Source organism: Tiliqua scincoides, chromosome 1 (genome assembly GCF_035046505.1).
Source record: "Tiliqua scincoides isolate rTilSci1 chromosome 1, rTilSci1.hap2, whole genome shotgun sequence".
In the NCBI taxonomy this organism is placed as follows: Eukaryota; Metazoa; Chordata; class Lepidosauria; order Squamata; family Scincidae; genus Tiliqua; species Tiliqua scincoides.
In genome coordinates, this window is record NC_089821.1 from 179,457,490 (window position 1) to 179,471,372 (window position 13,883).

General features: G+C 44.6%; 1 protein-coding gene across 1 annotated transcript in view; it reads right to left on the reverse strand.

Annotated features, from left to right (window-relative positions):
* IMPG1 (interphotoreceptor matrix proteoglycan 1) overlaps positions 1 to 13,630 on the reverse strand; it is a 92,601-nt gene extending 78,971 nt beyond the window's left edge. Inside the window, exons 1-2 of the mRNA XM_066622708.1 lie at positions 13,588 to 13,630; positions 7,102 to 7,335 (exon numbers count right to left, since the gene is read on the reverse strand). Coding sequence (XP_066478805.1) covers positions 7,102 to 7,335; positions 13,588 to 13,630 — 277 coding nt within the window. The remainder of the gene's footprint in view (positions 1 to 7,101; positions 7,336 to 13,587) is intronic.
* Between the last annotated feature and the right edge of the window lie 253 nt (positions 13,631 to 13,883).

Here is a 13,883-nt window from a genome sequence, read left to right on the forward strand (position 1 = left end):
ACCACTGTGCTGTGGCACACTGGTGTGTTGCAAATGGTTTCCAGGTGTGTCGCAGGAATTTGGGAAAGGGTCATTTATCAATAGGACCATTGGTGGATGTGAGCCCCCATTGACAGCACAGTGTGCCTTGTCAATTGTCAAAAAGCTGATGGTGTGCCTTGACCAATTTAGTGCCTTGCCAGTGTGCCACAAGATGAAAAAGGTTGAAAATCACTGACTTAGAGATAGCAAGGCCCTGGGGCTGCCTCGCCCTGCGTGCCTTGTACTCAAGATGGCCTGGGAATCAGAGCCCTGGTGTGTGCCATCTTAACAGGTCGGACAGAGGACAAGAGGAAGTGCTCCGAGGAGAATGGAAGGATAAAGGGTTAGGGCCACACCCCACAAGGATCACAGAGAGAACAGGTAGAAAGGTCAGGGTCATTTGGGCCATAGCTTGACCCCTTCAGGACATCAGACAGAGTTGCACCAACTCTGCCTCCAGCATGGGGGCTGGGTTCAGGCAGTACTTGCTGCTTGCTCCTGAGGAGACCTCTGGTCTAGAGAGGTCCATAGCTGGCATAGATTCGAAGAGACCCATAAAGTGCCAGAAGGCCTACATGGAGGTAAGTTTAAAATTTTTTTACTGTTGATTTGCCTTCTTGTTTTCCTCCCCTGTAGCATGCAGTGAAGCTTCCATTGGTGTGGCTGCATACTACAGCACGGCAGGGGATAAGATTGGGCCCTTAGTAGCACTTTGATATTGTAGCACTGAACTAGCTTCTCAGTAAAGACCATATCATTCAGACCAGTGGTCGTGATGCCCCAGCCTGATAACCCTTAAGGGGCAGAGCAGGGGGGAAGGGATTCCCAGAATCACATTGCTCAGGGGGCTGCAGGGACTGGGATTCACTCACCAGTCCCTGCAGCAGCCTTCCTGGGGTGCAGGGAGCCCTGCATGAGCGTCCACAGAGCTCCCCAGGAAAGCAGAGTGATCGTGCGCCACCTCTGCAAAACCGGAAGTGGAGCATGATTGCTTCACTTTCACTTTTGGAAGTCTGGGGAGCCCTGCAGACACTTGCGCAGGGCTCCCTGCGCCCCCAACAGGCTGCTGTAGGGACTGGTGAGTGCCTGCCAGTCCCTCCAGCCCCCCTTAGTGACATGATCCTGGGCAGCACACCGCTGCCTTCCCCCTGCCCCCGCTGCCTCCCTCGCCTCCCCTGCAAGGACTTACTGCAGTTTCCAAAGTCCTGAAGAGTTTGAAAACCGCAGATTTAGAGCCCAATCCTGTGGATGGCAGTACGGCAAGGGGGGAGGCCGGTGGCTCTGTGCTGCCAACCACAGGCCGGTGCTGGGCTAGCATGGGGTGGTCGCCCAGCTCCTATGGCTCGGCAGTCTCCCGGACCGCAGAGCAGCGGAACAGGAGGTGGGGGTGTGAACGGGGGAGTGGAGGAGGCATTCTGGGGAGAGGGGAGGCCGGTGGGGGCAGGTGGGAGGCGTGCCAGGGGTCGGGCGGGACGAGGATCCGCGGAGCTATGCTCCACAGGATCCAGGGCGCTTGTGGAGGGCTGCACACCCTACACAAGCGCCTTTTCCTTACCACCAACCTTTTGGTCAGCGGTAAAGTGAGTAGCCCCATTGCGGGGCTGCTTACCTTACTTGGGGGAAGGGGACAAATGTCCCCTTCTCCCAAGGAGCCTCCTGCCTCCTCCTCCTGCAGCCTCCTACCGCAGGAGGTGCAGGATTCGGTGGCAGCCCTTTTCGGTGCCACAGAGCCTGGGTGCTCTAGATAGCTCAGGATTGGGCTGTCCGACCTTCAGAAGAGTCTCACTTTAGTTCTTAATAATGCAGCAGCATAAAAAGGCACCACTCACTATAAACAAGAAGGTATCAGCTATCCAGATGTATTACACACATAAATTACTGCTTACCAAACTATACATTTTCAAAATTTTATCTGTGACTTGAAAACCGAAGAATTGCATCGGGTCACTTTCATTGATTTAAATGGAAAAGGTACTTTCACACTTTACTATCTCTTCTTTAAACAATGCTGATCTAAGGCTGCTGAACTATTGCTGTATCTTGCCCTGGAATGCAAGATCATTTGGGGGGTAGGAATCTTTTTTTTTGCCTATAGATTTCAGTCAGGTGCAATATATATTGATGCTATTATAAATAGCAGCATATATATACATTAATATTCAAAATTGGAAGGTTCTCATAATTAATATACAGCAACTGCCCCATATTCTCAAACATATATGGGTATCTTTGTGCACACTTTATTGTATAGTGTTGCTATTTCTGACTTGATACTTGGTGCATTTCAACAATGCCTTCCATTTCTGCTCCAAGCTTCTGCAGATATACAAAGATCAAATCTTTTCTCACACAACAGGCAAGGTTTATTATGTCCCTTTAGGTCTTTCTAGTTAATAACCTAGGGCACCATTTACAATGAAGTTCAAAAAAACACACACAAAAAGAGTGCCACTGGGGCTATTGAAGCACCTTGATGTATATATGCACAGAATATGTCTGCAAACCATACCCCCCCCCCCACACAGCCTTGATGCATTAACACATCTCTTCCTTAGCAATTGAGCTATATATCTGTACAGTCACTGTTGGAAATATTATTCATAAATATTTACTAACTTTCTGATCATGTGCCAAAAATCACACTTTTTTGCCCAAATCGTGATTGCATTCATTCCATTTCAGATATCTTTTTTTTCCTGTTTGCAGGTTACCTGCAAATATTGTAATTTCTTAATACATGTGAATAATTTTTAACGCATATACAAAATGGTGTGTTACTAAACTTGTGGTGCTACTGGTCTCCCAAATGATGCATTATGCCAGACATGTCCTATATACATTCTAGAGACATTCTTGCTGAGGACCTGAAGTCATGAATAAATAAACATTAAAAAGATGCATAAATCTGGAGAATTGCATGTCCATATATTTTGCTGTGCTTGCAAAGCTTCAGAAGTGGTGTTACACTTATCATATTTAGTAGACAAACTTGGCAAGCTTCACTAAACTGTATTACATTTGTTTTGGAACCACAGAGGCTTGTTATCCAGATCCTATTAATTCAGAATGGCTGCAGCAGTGCAGATGGTGGCCTCTGGCTGCAGTGTCCGATGCCTGGACACCTTCTACGTCTTCATCCTTGGGCAGCTCAATCTTATAATGAACTTACACTGACAGATCTTGCAGTTGGCTGAAGGCTCTGTGCGTGTGCTAGTGGCTCCCAGTTGCCCCATTGGAGCAGGTAAGGTGGCAGTAGGGGCAGTTCAGGGGCATCTCAAGGCAGGTAAGGTTGCAGGTAAACCAGTAGGGGCAGTTCAGAGGCATCTCAGGGGAGGACTGCGGCAGGGAGTAGGCTGAACTAAAGCTGGGAAGGGGAGGATCTTGGTGGTATTAGGGCAGGAGTGCACTGAACCCCTGGACCATTTTCAGCTTATAAGTGATTTGTGACAGATGACAGTGACAACAGCTCCTCCTTCCTACCAGCCAATGGGAGCATCCCCTAGCCTAGATATCCCACAATGATAAAGGGAACTCAAGGGGGATGCTTCCATTTGTGGATGAAGATGCTAGGCACTTGGGCCATCTCTCCCACTGGTAATCCTGGTTAGTTTCAAGGGCAGCCTAGCCAGATAAACCCTCTTTTGGGCACTCAGCTAATGCTTGCCTTGATCATCTCCTGATATCACCTCTGGCTGGAGCATCTTTGAAGATTTTTCTATGTATTTATTGAAACCTACATTCTATATGTTAGTAGATGAGTTTAACGAACCAGAAAATGTAATGGATTAAACACAATTACATTAATCAAAAGAGAGAGAAGTGCACTATTATGTATTGTAGCATGAAGCCTTAAACCTGACATATGTGAGTCATGGTTCATGTTGGAGATTTGTAAAATCCATCCCTACTATTCAAACTAATTAATGCACACATACTGGTGTCATAATTTGTTTTTGTACAAATTTGTATATTGAAGTAAAATATACAAAACCAAAGTATGACACCAGTATGTGTCATATTGAAGTTAAATATGAATCATGAAACTTCAATAGTTTCATGGTAAAAAACTGGCAATTGTTGGCCAGAAAAAGTAGCTCAATCAATCTCCTGTGGACATCAGTAACAATACTGCCCATTTCTTTTTCCTTTGTGCTTGTGGTGCCAAGGTGTCACTGGAATGGTGCATGCATTGGAGAGGAGGGTGGAGAAATATGGGTGGGAGAGTGACAGAAGATAGAAAGCAGGTAAGAAAGCAAACTCTGATTGATCCATTGGCTATGATGGAACCAGGAGTGGCGCGACCCAAAATGCTACCAGATGGCACCTCTGTGCTACCAAAAAAAAAAAAAAAACACACACACCAAAAACCCTTGCCCTGCTTCTCAGGTGGTTTTCACAAACCCAGAAATATGGGGTTTTGAGTTTTATTCTAAGGGACCACATGAATGAATGAGCATCTTCTCTTACACAGTCCTTGTAAATGAAATGAAAGTTGCGCACTTCTAGGTTTGAGGAAACTTCACAAGGAGCATGGTAAGGACGTGAATCAGTGCAGCTGGTGTTCACAAAAGGTTGGAGGAAGGTAGCAGCAGCAGGTAAAGGACACCCTAAAATCATTGCCCTCTTGCCCCCCTGCAATCCACTGCTGATGAAACTACATCACATTGCCTCACGAATGGGTCGCTGCTGGGTGGCATCCACCATCGCTACTGCCTTCTATTCTTCAACTTTCCCTCTAAGACTGCATAAGTCAGGTTGGTGCTACTCCATAACAATACTCTCTTGCTCTTCTGTATCAGCAGGGAGCTACTGTGTCTGTTGAACACTGTTAGCTACAGCTGGCTTTCAGTTGATTTGAATCAAGCTTGATTGCACTCTTTGTTAATGTTGTTACATTACAATTAGGGAACATTGAGTTGAAGATTAGAAACTGTAACTTCTGCATGGAGGGGTCACATTTCTGAGATTAGCATGGATTTTGCAAGTATGAATATTTGCATAATTTTGATTTATTTTCTCATATTATTCCAACTGAGTTTTCACTTGGTGAGGCTTTCATTCCTTTTGAATTCCTTTCTTTAAAGCAGCTGACATAATGGATAGGAAAAAAGAAAAAGGGAAGTATTAAGGTATTGGGACAAAGAACAGTGAGCCTAACCTTTATTAAAGGCATCTTCATCTTAAAGCAGAGGTTTTCAAACTGGGGCATCACGATGCCCCAGCCAGAGAGCCCTGGTCACTTTCCCTTTAAGGGGTGGGGAGGGGGGGAGGCAGCGATGCAATTGCCAAGATCACATTGCTGTGAAGGGACGCAGGGGCTTGGCTGGACTTACCAGAGCCTTCTGCAACCTCCCTGGGGTGCAGGGAGCCCCCCACCAGCCTCCGCAGGGCCCCCTGAAGCGCACTGACATTGAAAATATCGATCGCAACCCACTTCTGGTTTGCGATTGTGAAACCAAAAGTGGTTCGTGATTGATATTTTCAAAGACAGCGCACTTCGGGGGCCCCTGTGGAGGCTGGCCAATATGTACTTCCCAATCCTATCTCCCCCTCCATTGTAACTTGCAGATGGGCCAAAACAGATTGTGTTGTATGCTATGGTGTGGCAGGGGCAAATTGGGAGACTTGGGAGAGGCAAGTAAACATATTTTCCCTTTCCTCTCCATATGCCTCTTAGTTTTCTATGGGTCTCATCAGACCTGTGCCAGCCATATAGCTGGCACAAGTCAAAGGAGAAGAAGGAGTGTGTTGGGATCTATAGGGGATCGCATTTGGTCATATATTGCTCATACCAGGATGAACCGCCTCCCACTTCCAAACCACCCTTCCTCGGTCTGCCCCCACCCATGAAATCCACCCCCCTACCAATGCACCTGGAGGGGTGTCAGTCACCATTTCTGGTGGTGTCCTGGAAGCATGTGATAACAGGCTTCAAAGCCATGGTGTTTGCAACTCTATAAAGAGTGTTCTGCTACCGGAATGCTAGTTCCAGCAGTGGACTCTGCCAATAGGGTTGGGCTATTAAGGTACGTTTACAGTGCACTGTCAAATCCTAAGTCCAAATTCTTATATCACAGTTGCGACCTTAGAAGTTACACCACCAGACAGTTTCAGGATGTGTCAACTGAAATCAGCTTCAGTCTTTTTGAAGATTATGTCGAGTTATTCTCCAATCACTGTGGGTCAGGTCACAGATGACTGCAGCACCAAGTGACAATGATTTGTAGGTGTGTAGGAGCCATTACAGATTAGGGATATTTCTGAACTGCTTTTCATCAGATAAATTCTCACAGCAGTCATAGATTAATCACCACAGACGGAAATTCATATCACCCAATGCTAACTCAAGCACAATACTTTTTCCCATTTAGTTCACAGATTTGATTAAGATTCATCCAAAGTTTCAAAAGCAAGTTTTTTTTTCAAAAGCAAGAAGAGTTTTTTTTTGTTCTATTCACAGTGACTTGCCTAAGGCCACCAACTAAAGTTCAAAGTACGCATGACATTACATGTATGATTATATTTCCACCTTTCTTCCCCCTTCAATTTGCTGCTACAGGAGTCTGAGGTCATCTGGATAAGAGTGGCATGGGAAAAGGAAGGTGTTTAACCCTCTCCTCCAAGGCAAAAAGGAATTGTGGAGAGGTGGAGCTTTTGTTGAAGAACCCCCGCCCCCCCATGCTTCAGTTCTAATTTGGATCAACCCCCGGTGCTATTTAAAGAAGAAATGCAAATGCAAGTATGTGTTTAACATGATATGCTAAATCATATGACCCTACTTCTCTTGGCTCAGTTCGAATTTGAACCTGAGTTTTCCCTCACTCAGGCCCTGCACTTGAGCTGCTGCAGAGTGCTGCTTTGTGGCAGTTGCTGTTTTAATTGTCCTAGCAATTTTGTTCCAGCCTGTGTCCAGAAACAAAAACAAAAGAAATACTAAAACAAAAAAAAATACCCATTGTTTAGAGAGCAGTGTTGAATTTCTCTCTAGGAGGAATGAGCAAAACAATTGAAGAAGTTGTGAGATGCTTAAAACAAATATAAAAGACAGATGATATGGAAAGCAAAGAGAAAATATCTCACCTCTTAATCGATAATAAGCTTGGTGGCTTGCTAAAATCTGCTTCACTGACTCTTGAGGACAAACCTTCACACCAGTTGGGAAGAAGGAAGATCTCTTTGTGCGGTGTTTTGCCATATCAAATATCCTTCGGATGGTAGATACCCTAGACCTCTTTGTTGTTCTTTCTGACTTTTCTGACCCTGGAGCATCTGCAAGGTGTTTGTCTTCACCACGATTCATTTTATTGGGGATTTCTGCAAGAGGAGAGACAGAGATAAATAAATATGTCAATAAGCTACAATACAGAGAGGGTTTTGTTTCGTGGTTTCTGAATGACAACATAACAGAATACCCTAAACCAGGGGTGTGCAAACTTTTTGGCAGGAGGGCCGCATCATCTCTCTGACACTGTGTTGGGGGACAGGGAAAAAGGGGATAATTTACATTTCAAATTTGAATAAATTTACATAAATGAATACATTAAAGATGAACTTATATGAATGAATGAAGGTCTTGCAATAGCTCATGGCCTATAAAAGACCTTGCACAAAGCAAGGCCGGCCCTCCTTTGCTGTCACTGCTGCATCAGAGATGTGAAACAACAAGCAGTGGAGGGAGCCCTCGTCCCATAGCTCACACAAGAGGTTGAAAAGTTGGCCGTCATGCTAAGAGCAGTTGTGTCGGGCCAGCACGGGCTCCAGCACGTCTCTGGAGCGCCAGAGCTCATTGGAGACTGGGGGTTCCCAGCAGGCCAGAATGGGAGGTCTCGAGGGTCGCAAGTGGCCACAGGGCTGGGGTTTGGGCACCCCTGCCCTAAACTATCAAGGACACAACTGACTACTGTAATGAAAAAATCAAGTGTAAATGTTTCCTGTGTCACAATATTTTCTAAATTGTGCTGATTACTGTACCATGTTTAACCTTTGAATTTAAAGGACATTTTATCTTGGCCAGAACCTTAGGGGTCTTGCTTGTTGCCCCTTTCTACTGCTTCTGCTAGGTTGGCTGGTTTAAGTCATTCCTAAGAACAAGGCATGTTTGCACCTCCTCTAGAGCAAGCCACACGGCCCCGGGAACAGGTGGGAAGCAGGAGGCGGAGCTGGGACCTGGCACTTATGCCAAATCCCAACCCTGTTCCCCAAGCAGCATGGAGCAGCTTCAAGTTGCTCCGCTCTCCTCAGACTTGTGCCACCTCAGGAGGTGGTGCTAGTTCGAGGAGACCCATAGGGGCAGCAGTGGTTTACCCAGGGGTAAGTTTCTCTTTACCTTTGGCTGAGCCACTTTGTAGCCCTACCTTGCACTGGATACAGCGCAAGCCTCCTGGCTTGCAAGATAGGATTGTGCCCTTAGTTGGCAACCCCCCCCCCCAAAAAAACCAAACATCTGCAAGTGGCCTTGCATCAATATCATTATGTGTCAGGAAAGAGATTATTACCTTCTCCCAGACTGTTGTCCTGCCAAAATGGCCCCCAAATGGCAGTTTGCCCCCAAAGCATCTATTTGCAGCGATTTGCTGCTTCAGAATCAAATAGCCTCCAGGGTGGGGGATATTTTCTGTGGCAGAATAGTTCATGGGGATGTGTTAATTCCTTCCCCACATACCATGGTCTCGAGTTAGGTTACCCCTATGTTTTTTTAAACACTAAGAAGGAACATATCTGGTCCACCTTGTTTAAGCCATTTCTGCCCAACAGTGCATATATGCAACAGGGATCAAATGTGTACACCTGCAGTGGTAGACTTCCCATTCATTCTATGGGTCAAATACCCCAGGCACAAAGCCTTGCATGCCTTTAGGATCATGCAAAAGCCTCTCTAAGGCTCCCGACAAGGTCAGAAACTACTTCCGGTGTGCCAGAAGCATAGTTTAAAGCCTCGAGGAACCTCATAGAGGCTTCCCTGACATGTCCTGGAGTTGCATGAGGCTCTGTGAACTCCAGGTAAGTGGGGGAGGGGGTGTGGCGACGTCCCGCAGGAGGTGCTCTTGCAGACTTTTGCCCTGGGGCACAGGGCTGGGGAGGTCTGCCACTGTACACCTGTTGGCTGGGCAAAAATGGGTTAATTTATGACTGGTGGCATTTTGTTCCCCTTGGCCTGCCCTGCAAAGTAGACTGAGACATGTTTATCTACATGCAAGTAAATGTGCATATGTGGCTCAGTTTCGTTTTCCACATGGCTCAATGCATTTTCCTTGTCAGCTATTAGTTTGTCAGTTCTGTGACCCACCAAAAATTGATTTCTGACCCCACTGGTGGGTTGCCACTCACAGTTTGGGACCCTGGACTAGAGAATGCATATTATATGGGAAAGGCCTGCACAAAAGAAGGCATGTTTAAAATGCTCTGTGAAAATGCACTGGGCTTTGTTCAGACTTTGGGATGGGAGTTGAACTAGATAACTGTTATCCTTTCCAGCTCTATGGCCTTATCTGTGTACTGTAAAGTTTTAGCAATAGTTCTTCCTTGTAAGGTAGAAAGAATGATTAATGTGATCTTGTTCAGTGGCTCCTAAATAATGCTTCAGTTTGCCAACTCTTAAAATGTTTTGCATTTGAGAATTGGGACCTATTTCTAGATACTGCTAAAATGTTATGTCACAATTATAAGTTTCTTGGGTGGCACACATACGTTGCGGTCTGGCATTCACATGCATAGTTTTGATATCATGTTGTCACAGCTTTATCCATGGGTGCAACCACAGAATGACTAGTAAAAGTAGTATAAAGCCATTTCACATGTAACACAGCAACAAACCCATGTTTCCCCCTTGGTTTTATAGTCAGTTCCACCTCTCCAACAGGTGAACCAGTATAATAAAAATATGTTATGACTGTATGCATCATTTGCACCTTAAATTTTAGGTGTAGTTCAGAAAGACAAACAAACCAGTGTAATTTTAAAACCAATATTATTAATGAAAAACAGAACAAGAGCATTCCCATGAACAACTGCAAAAAACGTAGGATTGGTTCAGACCCTGCCTTGAAAAGTAAGAGGCAAAATAAAAATAATATTATGCACAATTTGTTATCTGCACAATTTATTTGGCTGTATATTATGCCTAGCATAACTTCATATGATGCAGTAATTCAATTTTTTTAAAAAGCTAAGAGTCAGAAAAAAAAATGTAAGCTTTGAATTTCAGTGACGAAGGAAAAAAGTAGCATTTTTCATAGAGATAATAAAGGAGCAGTCAGTGAAGTAATTATATTTTAAAAATTATAATGTTGATTTTTATATGCAATTTTCAAGATGCTTCGGAAGCATTTTTGTGGTTCTGTTTTTTATTACACATGCAGAAAATGGGCAAAGAAAAAGAAAATAGAATAAAAGGCTTGGGGGGAAAAAAACTCCTGTGAAAAGGAAAGTGAAATTTGTAGATAATTAGACAGTTTCTGGGGCAGAAAACATTCTCCTAAGCAACCCACATATGTGTAACTTGGATACTGATGAATTGACTGTAGATAACAATTGCGTTTGGAAAAGGTTCAAATTCACTAAGAGGAGGTGGAAAGGAATCAAATATTTTTTTAAAACAATCAAGCTTATAAAGAATATTAGGGAAATAAAGAGCTAAATATTTAGTAGAGCATGACAAGTTTCAGTGTAGCAGGAATGATTTACTTCTCAGTTTTTTGTGAAACAAAAAATGTCACTTCAAGCAAAGCAATAAACATTCATTATTATGTCAATGGTTGTTAGCTGAAAAGAAAATAAGAGACCTGAAGATGTTTCGTCTTGACAATTTGGAAATGAGTTGAATCTGAACAAAGAGAAGGGGAAATAAGTGACATTTTGGGTAAAAGACCAGAGAATATGCAGTTCCCTTTTCTGTGCTACACTATTATAGGAATTCTTAACATTCCAATGAATGTCCTTCTCAAAGCACAGAATCTGGTTATTGCAGTAAGTTGTAAGACTCTCTGCTCAATCCTGTCCCCTGCCACTTTATAGCATGTAGTTTGGCCAATGGAGTGTATGCTGCATGCTATGGGGAGGGGGAATCGAACAGCCTGCAGGAGGTAAGTAAAAATATTTGTTATTTAACTGCAGATAGGCTGCCTGATCACCTATGGGTCTCATTAGGCACATGCCACCATTTTTGCTGGTGTATGTCTAAGGAGATAAAAGCAGTACAGATATTTCCAAAAGAGGGGATGAGAACTGGTGCACGCCAGTGCTGCTGAGATTCACCCCTTTCTCCTCCTGCCCCTGCCCTCCCCCAATCCTCTCTAAAAGTCCTCTCCTTCCCCACCCATGACATGCACCCACTGCCAATTTACTGGCTCTGACAGAGGTGCTGCTGTGTGTGCTGTGCTGTGCTGTTACCCATTTACCGCAGTGGTCTGGAAGCATGAGACAGTGGCCCAACTTTTGCCCCACTGTAACTGTAAGTGCTCTTATAGGAAGAGAGCAAGACACATGAATGAATGCAGTTCTCAGCTGTAATCTTGTGACATGAACATTACTCATTCTTCTATAGGTATTCCCTTTAATTCTCTCTGTATGTCATTAAAGTTTTTGACTCATGATAGTTTTATGTGACTCATTGTAGTTTCATATAACTCTACTCCTGCCAACATCTGACAGGTGAAGTTGGATACATGTTAATTAAACAGGGAATTGATTAATTCGGAACTGGTGATTCATTGCATTTGTATCTGCAGCATATCATGCCCAAAATTTTTTAAGCATGCAATTCTGCTGTCTCCCTGGGGAGGACGCAGTGCAGAAAAATGGGTCTAGTGACATGTCTAAATCATTCTCTGTATCGTAGCACATTCCAACAATGCTAGTGACCAAAAAAATCATGCAGTGGGACAAGCTTTCCACTGATCAACTTGCAGTGCAATCCTCTTAAGTCCCACTAGTCTTATTGGGGCTTACTTCCAGGAAAGTGTTACAGAATTGCAGACTTATTCTATCCAGATCTCAGTGTGAAAGTAGTACAGGTGCATGTACCACAGAATGGCATTAACAATGCAAATAGCTCCATTCAACCATGGCAAGTTCTAGACCTGTATTTGGGCTGCCACAAATCCCTTGAGTCAGCCTAGGAGGGTCGCAAATGTGCTGTAAGGCACGTTTCCTTTTTGAGAGAAAGCTGGGCCAACGCTCCAAGAAGCACTGGCCTGTGGAAGCTGACATAAGCCTCCATGCCGGCTTCCTTCCTGGCTGGGCTTAGGCAAGCAGAAAAGGTAGGCGGGGGGGAGGAGGCAGGAGAGAGGCATTCCTGGGCAGGGGGAGGGTGGGCGGGAGGCGGGGCTGGAATCTGACAGTTATGCCAGATCCAAACTCCCGTTCCCAGGGAGGATGGAGCGGCTTCAAGCTGCTCCATTCTCCTCTGACTTGTGCCACCTCAAGAGGTGGCGCAAGTCCAAGGAGACCCATTGTGGCCAGCAACCCTTACCCAGAGGCATGGGAAATGTTTCTCCTTACCTGTGGCTTAGCTGCTTATGGCCACTATCCTGTGCTGGATACAGCGCAAGCCTCCTGGCTTGCCTGTTCCAGTGCAGGATAGGATTGCGCCCACAAATTCAGTAAACACGTACACGACAGGGACACATTCTCACTCTGTATCCATCTCATCCAACATTCTGTCTCCAACAGTTGGACACTCCCATGCAAAGTGTGAAAGTAATAAGCATTCCTTCCAGCTGTTTGGCCTTAGTATCCAATATTCAGAGGGACTCTGCTTTGGAACACAGAGGTGTCAGGCTTCAGTGGGTTCAGAGATGAGCAGCAGGGGTTCAAGAGCCAGAGGTAGACCACAGAATGAGCGCCAGGCTACCATGCTGTTCTCAAAGAAGGCAGTCTGGAGGGAAATTCAAGGAGATGAACCAGTCTTCGTGGCTACAGTTGATGACAACTTGCTCAGACTGAGGAAGCAAATCTTATGCAGCCAGGCCCCTATTGGCTCTCAAGATCACCTGGTATGTGTGGACCTGACAAATAAGCATATGTTATCCATCATTTGGGTAGTACTACTGGGCAGCAAGGTAAAGGTAAGGCCAAACACCCCCTGCCTGAAACCTGTTCTGAAGGTTCTTTGAAGGTTCTGAAGAACAGTGGCAGAACACTAGTTCTGTGGGTAGGGCAGCCCAATAGGATTTGGCTGTTTGTGAACTACATTTTAGCATATAGGTTTTCAGTCCATAGTGTTGCACATAACCCCAGAAGCATGGAAAGTTATTTTTTCCTCCAGTATTCTTCATTTAGAATAAAATGTTTTGTCTTCTTTTATTATTACTTTTGCATTTGCATGCAATATATTGGCTGACTGCAGTGATTTTGCCCTTTTATTTAGTTCTGTTTATTTGCAAAGGCATTTATCCTGTTTTTACACAATAAAGACAGCTGTGGAAATACTCTTTTCACCATAATTCAATTGTAGATAGGGAGACATCTGTCACACTCCACTGACCTTTCATTATTGCTTAACATTTATGTAACATATTCTTATTCACAATTCTGTGTAAATGTTGACTCACAATCACCCAGTTTTACCTCTTTTTAAGGCATTGTTCTCCCCGCTGTAGCATTCTTCCATCTCCCAACCATCACAGTTCTTTTTCCAACCCTCCTAAGACAAGTTATAGATATCTGCAACATTAAATTCATGATAGTGCTGGATAAGGCTACTGATGGCACAATCCTGAGCAGTGTGTACACCAGAACAACTTGTGCTGCATCAGTGCTTACTATTGCAAGTGTTTGTTGTTGCTTGTGTGAAGGCCTATGCTGGCCCATGTACACCAGTACAAGGAGCAACACACTCTGTGGAAGGTAAGTTCTGCACTAAG